We start from the raw sequence: 22,974 nt of genomic DNA, 5'->3' as shown, positions 1-22,974 counted from the left end.
AGGCAATGCTTGCAAGATCCTTGCAGGAAAGGCGCTAGTTTCACCAGAGATCACCAAGGTTTATTAAGGCAGACTCACTTTAATTGCTGCTCGGTTGTATCATGTGCGATACATTCACTCCAGTGCATACGAGTTATCCCATGGTAATCCTGAACAGAATTACAAAGCTCTCTATTCCCAACCATTTTTAACGTTGTATACATTGTTTTTCCCAAATGATAAAGAGCTCTATTTTACCCCTTTCAAATGCGGACGTGTTTAAGAGCTGGCTGTCTAGATGATATCCGACAAACTAGTATGATCTCTAAAACAATTTAATTATCTGCTGGACTTTAGAAAGCCCAATATGCAAAAAGAAAACCCTGTTATCACATCCTGTCATTGGTGAAATGATCCCCAATACAGTGACCTAACAGCTGGGCACCGGAATGAAGTTCATGTCTCAATTAAAAAACCTGACATTCCCAGAGCCAAATCTAACTCAGCTGAGTGTTTTTTGGCCATAACTGCACTAGCATAGAAAGCAAAGCATGCATCCATGTAGGGAATCCCACACGTTAATCAACAAAGAGGAGCCTGTCTTAGATCATCAACTGCATTATCTTTTCACTGCTGGATGAAAGAGGGGAATTTATAATCTTCATACAAGATAAAACGCACTGACCCATGCAGTTATAGTGGAGGGCAACTTCCAAATAGCTTTTACTGAACACAAACATCCTTTGTTCTCTCTCTCCAGTGGCTGACATATTCCCGTAAGTAGCCCCTCTTCTCTCATTTGATTTATCGTTTCAAAAGGAATACTGCGCTCAGGCATAAGGTATTGAAAGAGTTGTTTTGATGAGGTTGGGTTAAGGTGCGTCGTTCCCATTCGGTCCTAGTTTGGCTGCCATATTTCCTTGCACCGATACAAAAAGTCAGGGGTGAATATCACTCCCCGAATCTTTCTTTTGTCCAGACCAACTCTGTAGCAAACAGGCCCCATATAAAAACTGGAGTTTGCCCTCAGTTAAAAAAACTCCTGTGTCAAGGACCCTTTCCAATGAGCAATTTCAGTTGCGTCTGGCCCAGATGCTGTGTAAATCAGACACTAGGCTTTGTCAGAGTCCCATCTAGGTCTCAGTTCTCTTCCAAGTCCGCTCTGCTCAAGCTCTGCTATAACTGCCATGTACTTAAACTCATTAGGTCTGTGGTTGAAGGTCTCCACTAGTCCATAGGTCTCTGGACGATCCGTCGCATAGAAAAGCTGCACCTGATTGGCTATGCACTGAGCTTCAGAGACATTCTGTAAGGTTAAAGAAAAAAAGAAAAAAAGAACGTATCAAAATAGCAAAAGCAGCAATTCTGACATTAAAGTAAGTTCCCCTTTCAAAAAAGCTCTGCGGTTACTGAAAAGCTGCAAACAGATCCCTCTTCAGTCCGCTTCTGTTACCTTAGCGAGCTTCCCGCTCAGCTCCTAACTCTATTCAAAGTTGGAGTTTTTCAAAGCTCCCCACAAGCCTGATCCATCTTCTCACTGACCTACTTACCTCTGTGCTGTTCCTACTAACTTGATCTCCTTATAGCTCTGCATTTCAGGAACCACTGCTCCACCACCCCTCTCATACTCCGCTCCCTCCAAGACTCTGAATATGTTCTCCTTAACTTTCCGCTCCACTCCTTGTCAGACTTCCTCGGTAAAAGTTTTTCAGTAATACTCTGTATTAAACACAGCTAGGCAAAGAACTCAAAGTTCTGGGCAACACAGTTTTTATAGCCATATAAAAGTCTGTCAGTTAGGGGTGAGATTTTATTTTATGGATATAGTTATACCAGTACAACCCCTAATGCGGACAGAGTTATACTGGTATAAAAGTGCTTTATACTGGTATGGCTTATTCCTAAGGTGGCCATTCAGTCAGCCAGACATTCAGGTACTTCAGGGAATGGTATAGACCTGCCTGCCCACCATGATCTCGCATGCCCGGTGTGTGGAAGGTCACCCCGCACAGTGCATTCAAGGTCACACGAGAGAGGGTGGAGTGGCACGCTCTTAAAGATGGTGTCCCCATCCAATACCAGACAAAACCATGTCTGGTTTTGTCTCAATGCTAGAATAGGACAACCCACCCCAAATGAGGGCTGTCTGGTTCAAAGCCAGACAAGTGGCCTCCCTACTTATTCCCCTTCCCATATGGGAGTAAGCGATACTGGCGTAAGGAACCTTTACATTGGCATAACTGCACCCACGCTAAAGTACCGCTTTAACTAGACAGATATAAGCTAGAGTGGTTCAATTCCGTGTGCAGGCATGCCCAAAGAGAACAACCAATTTCACCGGTTTGGAAACTGTAAGAGAAAGAGACCGGAATTTTCTCAATTTTATTAATCATAGAAAATTATTCAAAATGTTCCGCTTGGGAGCAGTTATTCACGAATATCCAATAGCCAAGCTGTGCTGGTTGATTTTGATTGGACTTCGGGGTCACATGCCTCAGTTTCCTGACTGGATGAGTAACTAACAATCAAGCTTAACCCGTAATTAAGGCCACACTGGGTCAGGCCAAAGGTCCATCTAGCCCAGTATCCTGTCTTCCAACAGTGGCCAATGCCAGGTGCCCCAGAGGGAATGAACAGAACAGGGAATCATCAAGTGATCCATCCCGTTGCCCATTCCCAGCTTCTGGTAAACAGAGGCTAGAGACACCATCCCTGTCCATCCTAATAGCCATTGATGGACTTATCCTCCATTAATTTATCTAGTTCTTTTTTTAACCCTTTTTTGGTCTTGGCCTTCACAACTTCCTCTGGCAAGGAGTTCCACAGGTTGACTGTGCATTGTGTGAAAAAATACTTCCTTTTGTTTGTTTTAAATCTGCTGCCTATTAATTTCATTTGGTGACCCCTAGTTCTTGTGTTATGAGAAGGAGTAAATAACACTTTCTTATTTACTTTCTCCACACCAGTCATGTTTTTATAAACCTCTATCATATCCCCCCTTAGTTGTCTCTTTTCCAAGCTGAAAAGTCCCAGTCTTAATCTCTCCTCATATGGCAGCCGTTCCAAACCCCTATTTATTTATGTTGCCCACAGCATGGTTTCTGAATTAAAAATCCATTTTCCTTGAATATTCTCCAATTTCCACCCTTTTTTCTATGAATATTTGTGACCCGGGATCTTCTTGGTGCCAACAGACAGAGGACACAGGAGGCACACAGAGTTTTACAGTGATCCCGTTTCAGATGTCTGCATAATAATTCACTAAAGGGTGGCATGTGAGGTCTTTACCGAAATCCGATAACCCATTGGACATCATAATCACTGTGAAATGTGTGTACGGATAATATTTAAGGAGATCTATGTCTATAATGAAAATTATGTTCTTAAGGCAGGTAACCAGGATGTGACGCGTCCCCGACAGGTTCCTTTCATAGCAAGAGATAACCAGACAGAGAGATAAACGTCTGTTATGTGTGTAGTGGGTATTGTATGTCTTACAATGGGTGCCTGTTTGTATAGTGAGCAAAATGCTAATGAAGAGATTGTGAAGTGTTCAAGAGAGGACATTTACAAGAAAAAATAAACAGCAGCAGGGCATCCTGTTCACGAGTAAAGACAGTGGAATGAGGATGTAAAATTAGTTTATAGAAACATTACAGAAAGCAGAGAGAGAGGAAACAACTTTGCTTAAAAATTCATACAAACATTCACTGAAAGGTTTTTATTTTGAGAATTTGCCTCGCTCTAGTATTAAGATATAATATACTTCTATATAATATAATTCACAGACAAAACTTTGGTAATGGAGTTAAAATTGGAAATGTGTCAATAACAGAACATTGGGGTGACTGAAAATCAACAAATATCGGAGGAAAAGAAAATGTGCACTGTGGTAAAATGTCACAATGTGTTTTGCCAGCAGAGTTCAGGTATCTACAGTCATAGATTTTAAGACCAGAAGGGACCATTAGATTATTTAGTCTGACATCCTGCAGAGCACAGACCACAGAATTTCATTCAGTTACCCCAGCGCTGAATCCAATAACTATGTTTGACTAAAGTACATCTATCAGAAAGGCATCCAATATTGATCTGAACACTTCATGAGATAGAGAATCCATCACTTCTTTCCGCAGATTGTTCCAAACAACATGAAACAACCTTAAACTCTCGCCCTTTAACAGCCCACCCTCTAATAAAACATTCTGCACGCATGCTATTCATGTGATTGGCAACATGAGTCCCGTAAGCTCATTACATGTACTATGAGAGCTATCCAAGTGGCAGTACATCCGCACTCAGGGGAGATACGGGAAGGCACAAGGAAAATCCAATGCAGGCTTAAAAATTTGTCCATCTGTGTTAATTTTAAAAAAGTGTGTTTTAACATTGCTGGGAAGTGCCAACTTTTTATTGCATCTTGCATCTGAAGAAGTGAGGTTCTTACCCACGAAAGCTTATGCTCCCAATACTTCTGTTAGTCTCAAAAGTGCCACAGGACCCTCTGTAACTTTTTATTATTATTCTTTAAATCCCCTTCCCTAAAAAAAGAGAAACGGAGGCTCCAAAATTCTGCACTTTTCTAAATTATCCTTCTGAATTATGCTAACGTCAAGAACGGAGTGGGGGGAGGGGGGGAAATTAGATGTGGCATAAACTACAATCACTAGACACCCAGTCTGCAGGCTTTGGGAATCTTTCTGCCTTTCTCTAGGTTGGTTATTCAATGGATAGCTGTAGATTTCTTTAACCTAATCGCTTTAGGTGAAGGATAGAAGAAGAACAGTGCTTCTCATTCAGAAAATCACCTGATCTTTCTGTTCAGTGTGGCTTTACAAGACTTAGCTTTTAATTGCTTTTAAAGAAACGCCAGGAGTATCAGAGCTTAGTAGAACACTAAGGAAACAATATGGGATTCTCTTACCAGGAAATTGGAGTCCATTTCGGCTGTCATTAGCACTATTCCCTTTTCCTTTTGGAGTTCAGGATAATGGTACAAGATCAACTGGCTAGCGGCAGTTTCACCTCGGGTCTGCAGGAGATGAGAGAGAGACTTCTTAAACAGTGCCCTAGAAAAACTCTAGATTTACTGCATATTTAATAGTCTGCTAATAAAGAATCTGAATATTAATTGCATGCATAGACTCACTCATTCAGAGTCTCCCCACTGTCCTCCTAGCAAGGTCAAGGAGAGGCTGTTTTAATTAAGAGTCAATTATTTGCGGTTCTGTGTGTCTGTAGCCAACAATAAGTCACAGATTCAGAGTTTTTAAGGCCAGAAGAGACTATTAGATCATCTAATCTGACCTCCTGTATAGCAGAGACCATGAAATCTCACCCAGTTACCCCTGTATTGAGCCTAATAACTTGGGTTCAGCTACAGCATAACTTCCAGAAAGGTCTCCTGTCCTGATCTGCAGACAGCAAGAGATGAAGAATCCACCACTTTCCTTGGTAGTTTGTTTCTACGGTTCATCACTCTCACTGATAAAAACGTGTGCCTCGTATATCATTTGAATTTGCTGGCTTCAGCTTCTAGCCATTGGTTTGTGTTCTGCCTTCCTCAACTAAATTAAAGAGCCTGGTAGTACCTGGTATTTTCTCCCTGTGAAAGCCTGCATATCCTGTATTCAAGTCATCTCTCAATTTTCCTTCTGTTTAGCTAAACAGATTGAGCTCTTTAAATCACTCACGGTGAGGCATTTTCTCCAGCCCCTGAATCATTTTTCTCTCTCTCTTCTGCCTCCTCTCCAATTTTTCAACATCCTTTTTAAAACGTGGACCCCATTCCCTTACTCAGGCTTGGTTTCAATCCTTTCCCTGCACGCCTCCTCACTACTCTCGTTTACACATCCAAGGATCTCATCAGCCCCTTTTGCCACAGCATCGCACTGGGAACTCATGGTGAATTGTTTGTCCACTATGACCCCTACATCCTTTTCAGGTCACTGCTTTCCAAACACAGTCCCCATTCTGTAGATATGGCCTGTATTCACTGTTCCTAGATATAGCTCTTTGCAACTAGCAGTATTAAAGATATTTGTTTGAATGGGTCCAGCTTACCAAATGGCTCTGTATGACTACCCTCTCCTCATTATTTATCGCTCTCCCAATCTGCGTGTCATCTGCAAATTTTATCAGCAGTGATTTTAGATTTACTTCTAGACCACTGATGAAAACGTCAGGCCTAGAACTGCTCCCTTCGGAGCCCCACTAAAAACATCTTCATTTGATGCCGATTCCCCACTAAAAACCACTTTTTGAGATTTGCAGTCAGCCAGATCTTAACCCAGGTAACGTGTGCCTTACTGATACTGTATGGTGCTCATTTTTAAATCAGACTGTCGTGGGGTAGCAAGTCAAATGCCTTACAAAAGTCTAAGTCTGTTACATCTACTAAGTTATCATTATCAACCACACTTGGCATCTCCTCAAAGAATGAAATAGGGCGTGTGTGACAAGACCTATTTTCCATACAACCATGTTGACTGGCAGTAATTATCTTCCCATCCTTTAATTCTTAATTGATTGGATCCCGTAACAGCTTTTCCATTAGTTTGCCTGAGGTTGACACCTGATCATCCCTCTTGCCCTTTTGGAATGTGGCACAACATTAGCCCTCTCCCAGTCTTCTGAATTTCCCGGGTATTCCAAGCTTTATTAAAAATTAACATCAGAGGACTAGAGATCTCATTGGCCAGCTTTTTCACTACTCTTGGGTGCAAGTTATCTGGGCCTGCTGATTGAAAAATATGTATCCCTAGCAGATGTAACATCCTCAGTCACGAATGGACTAGAAAGTACTTCATCATCCTCATGTGATAGGAGTACATTATCCTGCTTCTTTACAAATACAGACCAGAAATATTTAATGAGCACTTCTGTCTTTTCTGCACCATTAACAGTTTTACCATCTACATCTAGTAATGGGCCTATCCCATTGCTGTGATTTCTTTTGTTCCTAACATGCTTAAAACCTCCTTCTCATTGTCCTTAGCCCTGCCAGCCATTTTTCTCTGATGTTTTTAGCTTCCCTGATCAATTTTCTATCCTTCAGACTTTCTAATATATATTGACTGCTATCTCCCCCCCCCCGCACCCGCCCGTTTTCTATTAGTTATATATTGCCTTTTTATTTCTGATTGCTGCCTTCACTTCACCACTGACCCAGGATTGGCTTTAAGGCAAAAATGTTCATTTTATTGATTGTGGAATCATGGCTTTTTGGCTACCTAATAAACTCTTCTTAAATAACTCTCAATTTTCATTCATATTTTTCTGTCTAAATTTTCCCCTCAATCAATTTCTCTGATAATTTGCCTCATCTTTGGAGAATTAGCCCTTTTAAAGCACCAAGTTATATATATTACTGGCTGGGATTTTCCTTTGTTTGCCCACATTGAATGTAATCAAGTCATGATCACTGGTCCCTAGGCAACGACCAGCTTCCAGTCCAGTGATTCATTCATCTTTATGTGTCACAATGAAGTCCAAAATAGACTTACCTCACGTTGGGGACAATACCTTTTGTGTTAGAAAGGGGTTATTCTAGATAATAATTTAACTACACGATATATAGGTGTCAAACTAATTGTAGAAAAGAGAAATTAGAAAGCCTGTCTAAAAGGAACAAGAATAACTATACTGGTATACAACAAAATTAAATCATAGAGGGGTTAGAAGCCAAGGTCTTTGTAGACATTTTATTTATGACTCAAACATTTTCATAAGACAGTAAATACAGAACCAAGGACATACTAGAGAACTGCTTAATATCTTCTGTATTAAATTATATGATACCACTGAAGGGTACACATATCTATTTCATCAAATTTATAAACTTCACCATGGAGTCATCAGAATTGGCAACATTTTTATTACTTGAGGGTCAAAGGCATAGTGCCAAAATTGGAAAAACAATGACAGTGACAATTTCCACGTCTATGGTACTACTTTATGTTGTACGTGATGAATTTACGGAATCCAATGCTGCAAATGGTCAAAACATAATCATTCAATTTTACATTTGTATAGCACGTTTCATGCCCAAGGATCCCACAACTATTTAGAAACCACATACAGGAAACATTTCATCCGCTAAAGAAATGAAGCTTCCTCTGGGGTCAACCACATCAACTGTTTTACAGCACACATCACTCTACTTCAGTGGAGAATTGGAAGGGAATACCTTATCCAATTAAAAATGGAGAGGCCATTTATAGTGTCAGCATCTGAATGACCAATCAGGATTAGCTTCTCTATTCTTGCAAGATGTACCAAGGAATGTTTAGTGGCCATAAACTGTCAGCTCTTTGGTTTCAAGTCTGAAAATATGGCACTTCCAGCAGTGCACTACCATCCTGCAGCATGGAGATAATGATTCTGACCTCCTTTGTAAAGTGCTTCCAGATCTACTGATGAAAAGCGCTATCTCAGAGCTAGGGATTATCATTATTATTGCTGTACCGCCATAAGAGTGCCTGGTGCTTTACTCACAAACCCAATATTGTCCTCCGTGTTGAGGAGTTTACAATCTAAGCTAGACAAAGGTCAGTGAGTGATAATAAAATGCAACGGACCCGAGAGAAGCTTACGTTAAGTACATTATTGGCCCCTTGGTTCTCCCCACACTTTTTAAACTAACTTATTTATTAAAATATTTCAAAGGTTAAAGGGAACAAAATAAGGCAAGATGGCAGGCGTGGTGTAGGGAAAAGCCAAACTGGAAAACCAATGAAAAAGAAGCAACTCCAGAAAAGACTTGAAGGAAGAGTGAGGCGTCTTAGCACACTGGGTCTCAGGGGTGTTTTGCTAATAGATGAAGTTAAAGAAAGCTTGTGGGAGGCAACGAACAAGGGATTATCAAGTTCTGACTCAGAGGAATGAATGTCACAGATTGAATCTTGGAGTCTCCCGTCCATGTACTGAGCCTGTCTGAGCCTGCCGAATCTGAAGACTGAAGCATGTGGAACTGTAACTTGCAAGTCAGAGAAAAATCCCATGCATGGATTTTTAAAAGGTTGGGATGGTTTTCTGGACTCATATGCACAGGCTAAGAGAAGAGCGGTCAAATACGTCATGCATAAACTGATTGCTGGTGGGTGTGTGAAAGGAAACCTTGCTTAATTGAGTAGACAGACTATGAACAGGTAGGATAAGGCTGCAGAACACCAGAGCAGATAGACAAGTTGTTTGATCTAGTATGGCAAATCAAATGGAATAAAAACAGTTAGGGCCCAACAAACTTCTGAGACATTTACAACCTCTTTCATTTACAACACCAAGAAGAAATACATTATCTCAGAACTAGAATGCCTCATTTAAAGTCATGCACCAGCTCTATAAATGCTGCATTACATGGAGCTGGAGGAAACCAGGCAATAGTTTGCATGGTATTTTATGGAATGATTCCGCTAGGCAGGGTTTTGTAGTTTTGTTTAAAGATACATCTACCTCTAGATGTCACTCAGAGTCTAATACAGCTGGAGTTTCAAACCTAACCCTGGAGAGTAACACACTAAAATACACCCACCTGAATGTTTATAAGCGCGGTGAAGTGCAGCTCTGTCCCTGACCACTGCCCCACAAAAAACTCATAGCCTTCTTTCCTTGGCAAAGCACACAGGAACTGCAAAGAAAAAGACAGTCAGCGTTATATGTGCTCCCAGCCCACGTCAGAGTAAATGAGCATCCCCACTGCACAAAATGGGACCTAACCGGCAACCCTGTTAGGAGTCACAGCCGGGAGTTGGTTATTGAGACAGAGCTTACGGCTTTTCTACGCTGGGGGTGGAGTGCAGGGGACGTGTAGCCACACGCTGCCGTGAAAAGTAGGCTGTGCCCATGTTGTGGTGTGTAGCTACACACCACACTGAAAGGGAGCTGCTAGAGCCATTCCCTACTGCCTACCTCCTGCTGGCGTCTCCCAGGAAAACACACAAAGGCTTGGGTTGAGCGTTACTGGCAGGGCAGCGTAGGGAAGTCTGCCCTGCTGTTTCCTATGTACTACCTGCTTTGTGGAGAGAGCAGGCATCCATCTTCCAGGCAGACAACACACCAGCCTTACATCTCCTAGTAGATCGTTTTAGAAGCTCAGATTTAAAAGAATCATGACCCTAAACTTTACTGTGTTCTCAGAATCGCTTGATTCACTGTCATGGGAGGGACTCATGGAGGATGTTTGGTAACAGCGTTGTGAGACACTTAAAACCGGACAGTGAACAGTACGATACAATGAGACGGTGGCCTCGCACGCCCGACATTCTTGCCCTTCTCCCCAGATGCTGCAATGAGGGATTAAAGTCACAAAAGGTGAGTTAGGGACGCGGAGAGGCGAACGGCTTTCACACTAGTTTAGTTTTTCTAACTCTGTCCCACCGCAGCTTGAAAGCAACTTATCTCTGGAGATTTCTGGTCTATTTGGCTTCATAGGCTCTGGCGTTGCATCTATAACACTATCACACACAAAGAGAAAGGACTACATGGGACCTGAAAGAGAAGTGAGACACCAGACCATGTGCTGATGCACGGGGTTCTCTCTGCAGCAAAACACAGACAAGTGTAAGTTATTTCCCAAACTCTTGATAGCCTTCACTGTAGAAGGCCAAATACATTTGACCTTACTCTCAGTAAATTAAATAGAACTCACTTACTAGTGAATCAAGTTGGTGCAGTCTCTTCCTGTCAAAACCACAAGAATATTCCTCTTCCAGAATCTAGCTACGCATGAAGCATTTCACTGCTGCCTATGCAAACTGGGACTATGCTAGGCCATGCTTCATTGTACAAATTACTGTAAAGGCATGTACTTTACAATGGAAAACAATACTATTAACCCAGCATGTGGGGAAATGCAGTCAGATAATCTTCTTACTCTTTTTTGTTGTTCTGTTCCTTCCCCCCCCCCAGCTTAATCTCTCCTAAGCAACAGCACACTCCCTTGCACAGGTAGTCTTTGAACAGCAGTGCATAAGGTACCAACACACTCAGGCTGTAAACAACTGTTCCATAGCTTGGGCATTCATTTCATTTCTGGAAACAACTATGCTGAGCACCCCCACATGTTTAGCCTCTGGGTTGTCATCACACAGGAAGCACCATCTTGTATGTAATGAAGATAATTGATATTTACCACAAAGGTCATAGAATCATAGAATATTAGGGTTGGAAGAGACCTCAGGAGGTCATCTAGTCCAATCCCCGCTCAAAGCAGGACCAACCCAACTAAATCATCCCAGCCAGGGCTTTGTCAAGCCTGACCTTAAAAACCTCTAAGGATGGAGATTTCACCACCTCCCTAGGTAACCCATTCCAGTGCTTCACCACCCTCCTATTCAAATAGTTTTTTCTAATATCCAACCTAGACCTCTTCTACTGCAACTTGAGACCATTGCTTCTTGTTCTGTCATCTGCCACCACTGAGAACAGCCGAGCTCCATCCTCTTTGGAACACTCCTTCAAATAGTTGAAGGCTGTTATCAAATCCCCCCTCACTCTTCTCTTCTGCAAACTAAATAACCCCAGTTCCCTCAGCCTCTCCTCGTAAGTCATGTGCCCCAGCCCCCTAATCATTTTTGTTGCCCTCCGCTGGACTCTCTCCAATTTGTTCACATCCCTTCTGTAGTGGGGGGCACAAAACTCGATGCAATACTCCAGATGTGGCCTCACCAGTGCCTAATAGAGGGGAATATTCACTTCCCTCGATCTGGCAATGCTCCAACGAATGCAGCCCAATATGCCATTAACCTTCTTGGCAACAAGGTCACATTGATGACTCATAATCCAGCTTCTCGTCCACTGTAATCCCCAGATCATTTTCTGCAGAACTGCTACTTAGCCAGTCAGTCCTCAGCCAGGTCCTCCAACTGGCAGCTTTTTTATAAGGCTGCTGACTTGAAGCAGTTGGCCCAGCTCAAAGCTTTCTCTCCAATCAAACACTCAAGGCCCCCCTGGAACAAAACACTCCCAATTCACACTTTTCAAACAACCAACACACGGTCAAACAGTCACATGTTTCAAACAAAAGGTCCTAGCTACACACCTGAATACAAGCCCAGAATTACAAGACAGCGTTCCTTAATGGAACTAAAATTAACTTCAGTGCAACGTTAGTAACTTTTGCAATTTATAACAATACAATTCTGTCCTGAACATCTTTCACACAACCTATATCTCAGGATGATTCACTGACACAAGTAACACCAGAGTATAAATTGTATTAATACTAGTAAGCATTTACACAGCTTAATTTCCATCCAAGGATATCACATTGCTTTAATTAACATTAATTAACCCACAACAACCTTGCTACCTGAGTATCCTTATTGTACAGGTAGGGAAACAGAGCTTAAGAGTCTTGCATGAGCTTATATGTGTCAGGGATTCAGCTGTGGACAAAACCCAAGAATCCTGGTTTCCAGTCCCTTGCTCTAACTGCCTCCTCCATTACTAAAAATAGTGCTGTAGGACATGGGGGCAAATCATGTCAGCCAAAGGGCAAAACAACATTCTATTTGTCGCAACATGGCTCTTCAGCATGGAGTTTGGGGCATGGGTCATACCCTGTGCACCCCCTTCAGCAGCAGTGTGAGGAGGGGTCGGGAGCAATCCAGTAGAGGGGGGACTAAAACTGCAAAGATGCAGATCCACAGGGCGAACTTGCCATCTGCAGGGAGAGTAGTAAGACATGCAGCGGGACAGAAGCTGTTACACCTGTGAACAGCTCCACAGGTGCTGTGGCTTGTGAGGCAGGATTCCATTCCCCATCCAGCAGCCGTGAACTGGGCTTTGTGAATGGAAGGGATTTGGTCCATCGTAGAGTGAATGTATTTAACACATCAGGCCTGCCACAACGCTAGCTGCACTCAATGGAAAGACCCCCACTAACTTCAATCAAGCATTTAGCCATAAGGCTAATAAAGCAAGGAAATCTAGTAAGCAGCATAAACAAGAGGGATAGTTATGCAGTAGTGTCAATAAAGCTGGCATACAAGGCTAGCTTCTCCGCAGAGCGGCATGCAGATGATTTAACCACATGACACCTAGTACGGTGAATTTGAGGCATGTAGCTAAATCTCTCTATAAAACTAAGCTTGGGAGACTGCCTGGTTGTAGAACTCCTTACCTGTTATGCCCATACTGAAATGTTTGACAGCCTGCTGCCTTTAACTGACTGTTAAAATACGTGATCAAATGGCTTTTACCAATCAAGTTACGACAATTAATCTGAATAACAAAAGGTCAAAAGTTTATAAACTTCTACTCTAACTTCTCTCTAGAAGAGATCCATTAAAGCTGAATATGCATGCAGTATATATCACACTTACTGATGGACAATTCTGGGCCCGCTTCCACATTAAATCGAACGTCTCTGCCTTTGGAGATAAAACAAGATCATTTAATTCACTTTCACAACATAAAAATAATGGATACACAGTTATCACTCAGTCACTCCATTAACCTTTATCAGGTTCAACCTGCATATACAGTCGGTCTCAAATATGTAAATATTAACAATTAAGCAACAGTTTGGCTGCCTTAATTGGTAACGTTTACAGAAATGAGCAAATGGAAAGTATCATCAGCACCCCTTCTAGACAATGCAGTCCCTGGAAGCCAGTAACAAACTCTTGGAATTCAAAGCTTTTATATCTTGAAAAATGTCTACACCTCAGAATTATACCACCCCCCCCCCCCCCAATATAGTTCCACTGAAATACATGGTGGTGCTTTATACACAAGCAAACAAGCAGGTTGCTGACCCACAGGAACATACATTATAGATTCTCTTCTGCTCTTTATTACAGTACAAGCCAGATTATCATTCAAGTAAGTCGTACATCATATTTATCTTATTAAGTTATATTGATCCCCAGAAATATGTGAGTTCCACCATGCTGCATAACCATATAATTTGGTTCAAGTGTTCCCCAATATCCCCCTCCCTGCTGTTTTCTTTGCCCCTTTGTTGTGTCATATGCTAATCTAGATTATAAAATCTTCAGGGCAGGAGAAAGGTGCTGTTCAACTGTACTATGAATAGAGCTCTGCGCGGACACAAAATTTGTATCCGCATCCGATCTGCAGATATCAAGCAGATATCCGCAGATTTGCAGGGCTTTAGATATAAAATTTGGATCCACATCCACCTGTGATCCGCAAAAATGGTGCATGGATATAAAGCGGATATCCACGGATTTGCAGGGCTCTAACTATGAAGCTCTTAGCTTCCTTTTGAACATTGTACAGCGATAATTCAGCATCCAGCCAACTAAAACTGCAGGCTATTGAAATGCAGTTGCTTCCCTAAACAACAACATGCACCATGCATTGCTCCCCTACTTATACAAGATCTGGTTTATACTACGTTTGCGCCACAGCTCAGAGAGCAGAAACATCCACAACCTCTTCTGAGATCAACTTAGCTTTAATTGGAGACACATCTTATTGCCAATAGCAGCAATCTCTTGAAGTATATATATTTTATATTACCCACAAACATTATGTTAAAAGGACATGAAGGTTGCAAAGTCAAGCACTCAAAAGTTAGGAAATGCCAGAATTCAAGCTGCTTGTGCAACCTTAATTTGACCCCCTTGCACATATGCATGATCCAGTCTTTCATTACAGGATCATAAACGATTTTTTCCACAGGACCTCTGCCTCATCCATTACACAGGATGGACGGTGCTCAATGAATGAGCAGCTACAATTAAAGTTAAGATTTTGTCTCGGTTATTTTTAGTAAAAGTCATGGACAGGTCATGGACAATAAACAAAAATTCATGGGAGCCCGGGACCTGTCCATGACTTTACTAAAGATAACCGGGGGGCAGGGCTAGGTAGAGGGGAAATGACAGCAGGAGTCCCATGGTGGGGTGAGGGGGGCTGACAGACCGAGCCCCCCGCCATGGGGGGGGTGGGGCACAGCTCTGGCTCCAGCGGCAGCAGCCACGGGGGGGGCACACAGCCCCCACTTCAAAGTGGCCTGCAGCTGCACACAGTCCCCAGCTGTAACCCCAGCACAGCCCTGGCTGCCGCCGTGGGAGGGAGTGGTGATGGTCCTGGAAAGCTGTGAGGGGAGTGCAAGGCCCCTGCTGCAGCCCTGGCCATGGAGCAGGGGGCCGGGCAGCAGCCCCCACTGCAAGCCATGGGGCAGGGGTGCACGGCTCTGGCTGCAGCCCCCGCCTCAAGCTGCTGACAGCTGAAGTCGAAGAAGTCATGGAAGTGACTTTTGCCATGACCTCCATGACTAAACTGTAGCCTTAGCTATGATGAACTGAGAACTATCTACATTATATTTTATGAATATGATACATGTCTCTGTGTTCGTTTATGGTGGGTTCCTTGCTATGGAGTTACATCAAAAGGGATTGTTAAAGAAACCAAGCAGGAAAGGGAAAACACTGGCTCAGATAAGGAGTTTCCCTACCCCCCGCCCCCCAAACACAACAGCCAGGTTTATAGCAGTGACAGGAAGAGAGTTTAAACTGAACAATAAGCCATTTCCAGACCAAGGGCCTAGAAATGAAAAGCAGGGGGAGGCTGAACGAGTTGGGAGAGGCTGCTCATGGGGTGCCACTGAAAAGTTGGGATTGTCTAAGACTGTGGAGGTATAAATCTACCCTGCAGCAGCCTTCCACACACCAACTGTCCAAACGGATCCAGCTGCCACACGTGAGAACTTCCAGAGTGCACTTTGATCTGCCCTGCTTTGAAACAAGGATTTGACCAAATTTGGGCAGATTTCCTTAGGGACACACAAAGCTCACCCTGGACACAAAAGCCACCTTACTACCAATTTTCATGTCCTCACTCCAAAGCATGCGGCACTAGAGAAAAGGTCGCCAGAATTTAACATGGGAAAAACCATGCATTTTCCCCTAGACTCATTCTTGGAAATGGATAAACTGTTTAGGAAAATTTCAGCCAGAACTATTCTGGTCTAACAGACCACTGCTCCACACTGCTACGTGAGAGATCTGGGTTTGATCCCAGTGCTGCAGAAAGGATTGACACCACAGGCATTAGTGATTCTGAAAGTCAACAATTGGGAAAGTATGAAGACTATGCACTTAAGATACACAAAGACCACTGAGGTCAATGGAAGCCTAAGAAGCTTGACTTTCAAATTACTGATCTTACATGCAGAATTATGGCTGGTCAGCCTAGGAAGGAGACTGGGTTTAGAAACTTTACTTTCATTAAGTGATTGTTGTTACAAGCAACAGACACCTAGTGGAACGGAAGCTTGTATTGCAAAGCTTTTTGGGCTGACCTCCAGGGTGTACATTTTGTTAAGGTAACTACTTACAGGAATAACTGCATAAACTGTATCTTTTGCAGAAAAATACTGCTTCCAGATCTGTAAGAAAGGAGGGAAGCCAAATATGATTAACACCACAAACAAGCATCTAGCATTTAAAATTAAACACCTTTAAAAGTATTCATTTATCAACTAAACTTCGTTTGCAAGTACATCAGGGCAGGGGCCATTTTTCCATATATTTTTGAAAGCTATTATCTCATATATTATGTTCCGAGACTACTAGTATCAAATGCATATGCATATTTCAGCCAGACAACTGTCGTAAACAATGGGGTCAGATTTGGTGGCCCACAGTGTAGTAATGGTGAGAAATGCTTCAGACCATGTGACTTTTCACAAACACAGCACACAAGCAAAAGATTATTTCTAAGTAAGCCATGTACAAGATCCTTCCCATCAGAAGACAGTACTTGTATTTTTTATGATTCTCTGTATTTGCATAGTGCTTTGCTTCTGAGAATTTCAAAGCATTTGATAAAATTCTTTTCATTATGCATACAGGGAAAGTGATTTATACAACCAGCCCAAAGTCACTAATAAAGTCAGTGACAGAAATACAATCCAGACTCTCAAAACTCTTTTCTAACTGCTAGATAACACTGCCTCCCTATAATCCTTGATACTTAATCAGAATCTTCAGAAGGGCCTTTAACATACAAAATCTTGAAGTGTGGTGTAGCCCCAGAGACCTATGTGTACACAATGTATCCTCTTATACACCATTGCCTCACAATCTGATGAGCAAACAGAAAAACTCTGCTTGAGTTTGGCTGTTTCAGAGATGTAGAATGGAAGCAGATTTTTAAAAAGACAAAAAGAGGAAAATAAATCTCAGTGCAATGCCCACAACTGTACCAGGGAAACAACCTTTAATCTCACTGTTTTTAATAAAAATTCACTTCCCTCCCCTCCCCCTAAGCGTTGTTAGTGCTAGTGAAAGGCACCAGATTGACAGCCAGAGGGCTTCAGTTCTTCGGAAGAACTGCAGAATACGTGCAGTACAGGCAACATTAGCTTCCTGCAAGATGCCCCATCAAGGTGCTTCGACTCTGACTGCAGCTGGTGAGCAGGCAATTCGGTCGCCACACTTATCCAATTGTTGGGACGCTGCCAGTTGCACGGAAGGTAACTGTTGACTGATCAGGTCGAGATATGAACTGCTCATCTACCCAAAGGTGAAAGGTTCCATGTCACGTTACCTAACCCCGAGACAACTTTTATTTTTGTTTCTATTTAATTTTTTTTTTTTAAATGTTTGTCTGAAAGAGATGCCTTTATTTTCACAATTCTTCTTAGTACGCATTCCAACCTCACACATAGAATACTAAGTGAATTCCAGAATGATGCTTAACATTTAATTATAAAATTTCCATGTAAATGTATCACCTGTTTTATTTCCTCTGGTGTTTTCTCTTTCACCATTTCAACATTAAGTACTGAATCAAGGGTCTGCAACAGAAAGCACAAAGAATTCAAAAGGAAGACAATTCACTGGTACGTTACACAGGACAAATCCAGGCTGCAGAAAGTTCAGAAATGACATCTCATTTAAACCATACCCTGGCACACTTAATTGTCAAAAAAATGATAAATCATAAGGTAGCCCTACAATGAAAAGAAAAGGAAATATATACTGAGCTGAGAAACAGAGTCCATAAGGATACATGGTAAATTTTGGTTCCAGGAATTATCCGCAACAAGACCCATGTGCTTGTAATATGTGTTGTGACCTTTTTCCTTTCAACCATTACCTGCATGTGCTCGGTCAGTAGATTTCACAATTTTAAACAAGGAGATTGCTAGCACTGAAATATGAATAGTCCCTCTGCAGCATCTCCTCTGATGGAACCAGGAGAGGCCTCAATAAGCTCTAAAGGGAGCTTAACTTGTTGTATCAATTTCTGTGTGCATTCAAACTGATTCCCAGAATAGCACAGACTTCCAATATTTCACAGAGACAAGGATAGGAACTACTCTGGGATTTTAAGACTTCAAGACTACCTCAGTACTCAAAAACAATCCTAAAATGAGATACAATACAAGGAATTTCGGATTCTTGCATCCCACACAACAACCGGCGTAAGGATAATGCAGTGTTTAAAATTCATCTCCATGCTTGATTCACAGGCACGCCATAGCCAGACATGGAGGTCCATTTTACCTTACCTTGCCTTTTGTGAATCCTTCCTTTGATGCCTTTGTGCCCAAGGCTTCTGCCTAAAATTAAAAATAAGCCTTTAAAGTTTTACGTTTGTTTTCATGTTATTTATACTGCCTTATCCGGCAAGCATAATATGTCCACTGACAAAACCTTTCGAGCACGTGCCCTGTGAGTGGAAGTGAAGAAACCAAAGGACATACCTATGTAGTTCGTAACCTTGGTTGTTAAAGGGGCATTGACAAGGCCTACAATTAGACCTACAGGTTTTCTTCAACATGAGAAGGTCATACCCACTGCATTGTTCCTCTGCTCTGTTCTTGAGGCACATGGGGGTATTACAAATAAACAAGAACAGAAATTAGAGAAGGAAATCTCTGTTAAGACACCATGCCCACCCTCGTAGATAATGAAGGATTGCCCATTGCTTCCAAACCTTGTCTCTTTTAAAGAGCCTCAAACAATGGAGATTTCAGCACTTCTCATGGCCCTTGTCTACACACTGTTCACAGCAGACTGCTTTCTGGTTTTGTCAACAACCGTCTCCACTTTACCTGGTGCAGAAAATTGTTTAACTACTGGTGTGGACAGGCCAAAACTAGTTTCAACACCTTTAAAGCAAGCAAGTATATTCCAGATCTAGTAAAACTGGATTTCAAATCATGCTTACTGTAACAGTGGTGAAAATGAACCTGGAGAAATTGTTGCGACCAACTATTGGCAGCAATGGGTCATTTACCAGTATAAAAAAAGACCTTGGAAATTGTTCAGATAAAACTGAAAATGCTTCCTATTACAGAGCCTCAAGTTTACTTTGCTCATCCCCTTACTCCTGGTTATACCCCTAATTCCTCTCCCTTCTTGGTGTTTACAACTTCAAATATTTATAGGAAGTTAAGTCTTCCTTTAGTCTCTGCCTAGCCAAGCTATATGTAGTTTTTTTATGAGCTGACCCAGCAAGGTATTTGAGCAGACATGGCCTCATTGACTTTAACAGGACTACTGACATACATCCTACTTGGGGCCTTTATCTTTCCTCACAGATCAGTCCCTCCAGCCTCTTAATCAAGCAGCTGATGATTTCCACAGTTCTCAGACCTGAACGCCTGTACACGTCCACACAACTCAAACTTGTAAAAATGTAAAGTCCTAATGTGATGCACCCAATGCGTGAATGAGCACAATTTCAGCACCCTACATGTGGTGATTGGTGGTGGGTCATCTGGTGGAGCAGTCAGTATTTAAACAATGTTTCAGGCCTAATTTGGCTGGAAGAGAAGTTTTTTTCAGGATCGTAAGTGGTTTTCTTTTTAAAAGGTAATTTAAAGGTTAGTCCTGTAACCCTGGCAGTGCACTTGAAGGCAATACCATCAATACACCAGTCTAGACTGGGTAAGTGGTGCACTGATACTTCACACAAAGAAAAACACTGTAGAAAAGTTAACTCTGCATTAGTCTTCATGCCCACCAGAAGATGGTGTCCCTGCAACATTATAGCAGTGTCTCTGGAAGGGAGTAAGAAGTAAAGATGCTTAAAATGCAATTAACGTAGATAAAATACTGGATGAGGACAAATAAACATCAATAATAGGAGTAATTTAATGTAGCATATTGATTTTCTAATTAATAATCAACTGCTTAATCACTCCATTTTATTAATTGTTCAGCATCGAGTTGGGAAACGTCAGAGGGGACCTATAAAAGCCCATTCCAGATCCAACACTATTCAATTGTTTGTTTCATTCATAAAAAGAGAATGAAGGTGAGAGAATATGTCAACCGAGTTGGACCTCATGGATCTGGAACTTATCACAAACACTTTGAATAAGATTCAAACACAGCATTTACTAACAGCAATATCACCATTTGGAGCAAGCACCTGTCTTGCATATTTGCAGTGAGCCTTGTACTTTCAGGCACCATATAAATAGCAAACAGGAACATTTTTAATTCCAGACAGTAATTCCCAGTCCAGGATTACAGTTGTAAAAGATGACATTCTGAAGCTAATTTTAACACAATACTGAATGAAGTTAACAATTGGTCTTGCCTTTTCATCCATATATCTGATAAATTCCATTTGCTTGGAATGTCCCACTGGCTGCTTTTTCACTTCACTTCGTTTCTCCATGCGGGATTCAAACACACCTGGATTGGATCTGAAACAAAACGGAGACTATTACTACTTTTGAGTGGCTACTACTGTTCTGGCATTTTAAAACTTGACTTTCCACAGGACAGTTTTCTATTCTCTGCGTTTCTAGTTAGAGCCCTGCAAATCTGCAGATATCCGCTTTATATCAGCGGATCCTGTTTGTGGACCCTGGATTGGATGTGGATACAAATTTTGTAGCCGTGCAGGGCGCTATTTTCTAGTAGAGGAGGCAAATCTATTTACTGTTAAATTGATCACATTGCTGCCAATGATACCCACAGATAAATACATGCAGCCCTCGTAGTCCAAATTGAGAGTTGTGTGGCTGTATTTTAAGACTGAATTTGGCTTCAAACACAGCTTATTTTTTATAGAGACACAGCCCCGGGCATTCTACAGCACAGCAGTAGAACAAGTAATTTCAGACAAAAAATGTTCATTCAACCAGATCAAGGACACAGGGCTAGAACCCAGGTGCTATGCACAGCTATACTTATAATAGTCAGAACCAAGGTCAAATCACAGGCATAAACTATACTAGAGCTTTCCAGTAACTTACTTGAACATGTCAAAAAAGAACTAGATAAATTCATGGAAGATAGGTCCATCAATGGCTATTAGCCAGGATAGACAGGGATGGTGTCCCTAGCCTCTGTTTGCCAGAAGCTGGGAATGAACGACAGGGCATGGATCACTGGATGATTACCTGTTCTGTTCATTCCCTCTGGGGCACCTGGCATTAGCCACTGTCGGAAGACAGGATACTAAGCAAGATGGACCCTTGGTTTGAACCAGTATGGCCGTTCTTATGTCAAATGACAGCATCAAATGACAGAGGCATGATAGATTTGGGGTTTGGGACTGTCCATAAACCACGCAACACATGTTTTTGGTGATTTTCGAGACCCACTCCCCACCCCCTTGTAACACTTTCCTGAAAAAATGTAAAATCAAGAATTCCCACCCACCCCTTTATGCATTACATAATAAAGTACCCCGCCTCCCAGCCAAATATCCCTCCCTATTGTTACAACTTCTCCCTAAAGCCCCCTTATGTCAATGGCAACCTCTATCTACTAGGTATTTACATGCCCTCCACCTCACTGTAATATCTAGAACTTTGAGAAAACCATGTCCCAGGCTATGTTCTGGAGGGTCCCAGTTACCGCTCCCCAGCTCCCCCTGCAGTGCCCCATTCCCATCAAAGCCCCAAGCCCCACTGCCCCCCAAACTCTGAAGGCTCCATCTGCTTCCAGGAGACCCAAACTCTGGACCTCTCCCAGAACCCCTGAACCCCAAGTCCCACCAAGCACCAGCTCCCCCTGTGTGCCATTACCCCTGCTCCCAATGCTGCCAGAACCCCAATGCCGGAGGACTCCAGCCCCAACTCCCAGGGGTGTCTCCACCCCTGGCAACTCCCCATCCCCCAGGAGTGTCCTCTCCCCTCAACGGGCCCCTGGGGTGTCCCCAGCAACCCCCCATCCCTCAGGGGTGGCCCCCTCGGCGGAACCCTCCCCCTCAGCGACCCCCATCCCTCGGGGGTGCCCCCCCTCGGCAGACCCCTCCCCCTCAGCGACCCCCATCCCCCAGGGGTGACCCCCTCGGCAGACCCCTCCCCCTCAGCGACCCCCATCCCCCAGGGGTGCGCTCCTGGGCGGCTCCCTTCATCCCACTGACCCCCATCCCCCAGGGGTACCCCCCTCGGCAGAACCCCCCCCTCAGCGAGCCCCATCCCCCAGGGGTGTCCCCCCTCGGCAGAACCCCCCCCCTCAGCGACCCCCATCCCCCAGGGGTACCCCCCTCGGCAGAACCCCCCCCTCAGCGACCCCCATCCCCCAGGGGTGCCCCCCCTCGGCAGAACCCCCCCCCTCAGCGACCCCCATCCCCCAGGGGTACCCCCCTCGGCAGAACCCCCCCCTCAGCGACCCCCATCCCCCAGGGGTACCCCCCTCGGCAGAACCCCCCCCTCAGCGACCCCCATCCCCCAGGGGTACCCCCCTCGGCAGAACCCCCCCCCTCAGCGACCCCCATCCCCCAGGGGTGCCCCCCCTCGGCAGAACCCTCCCCCCTCAGCGACCCGCAGGGATGCCTCCCCCCCCCGCGCGGCCCCCGCACCTGCGCAGCGCCTGGATCTTGTCCCGGTACCTCCCGTAGAAGGGGTTCTCCTCCAGGCCGGGCTCGCCCCCCCCGGCCGGGCCCCGCGGCACCGCCAGCAGCCGGGCCTGCGGGGAGAGCAGGCCCAGGGGCCGCAGCACGGCCCGGCTGCGCACCGCCAGCGCCCCCCGGTACAGGCCGGACACCTGCTGCAGAGCCCCCGCCATCGGCTCCCCTGGGGCCCCCCACATAGAGCGGGTC

General features: G+C 43.6%; 1 protein-coding gene across 1 annotated transcript; it reads right to left on the bottom strand.

Annotated features, from left to right (window-relative positions):
* Nucleotides 1-38: 38 nt before the first annotated feature.
* On the bottom strand, nt 39-22,974 carry ATPAF1 (ATP synthase mitochondrial F1 complex assembly factor 1). Its single transcript, XM_054037663.1, has 9 exons — nt 22,735-22,974; nt 20,515-20,623; nt 18,473-18,523; nt 17,693-17,755; nt 16,292-16,342; nt 13,305-13,352; nt 9,512-9,607; nt 4,904-5,011; nt 39-1,285 (listed from the first exon to the last, which is right to left on the bottom strand). The coding sequence occupies exons 1-9, from the start codon at nt 22,962-22,964 to the stop codon at nt 1,091-1,093; spliced, it is 951 nt and encodes a 316-aa protein (XP_053893638.1). The 5' UTR covers nt 22,965-22,974; the 3' UTR covers nt 39-1,090.

This window comes from Malaclemys terrapin, chromosome 8 (genome assembly GCF_027887155.1).
Source record: "Malaclemys terrapin pileata isolate rMalTer1 chromosome 8, rMalTer1.hap1, whole genome shotgun sequence".
Classification (NCBI taxonomy): domain Eukaryota; kingdom Metazoa; phylum Chordata; order Testudines; family Emydidae; genus Malaclemys; species Malaclemys terrapin.
Note: the sequence above shows the minus strand (reverse complement) of the source record. Positions and strands in the feature narration are given on the sequence as shown.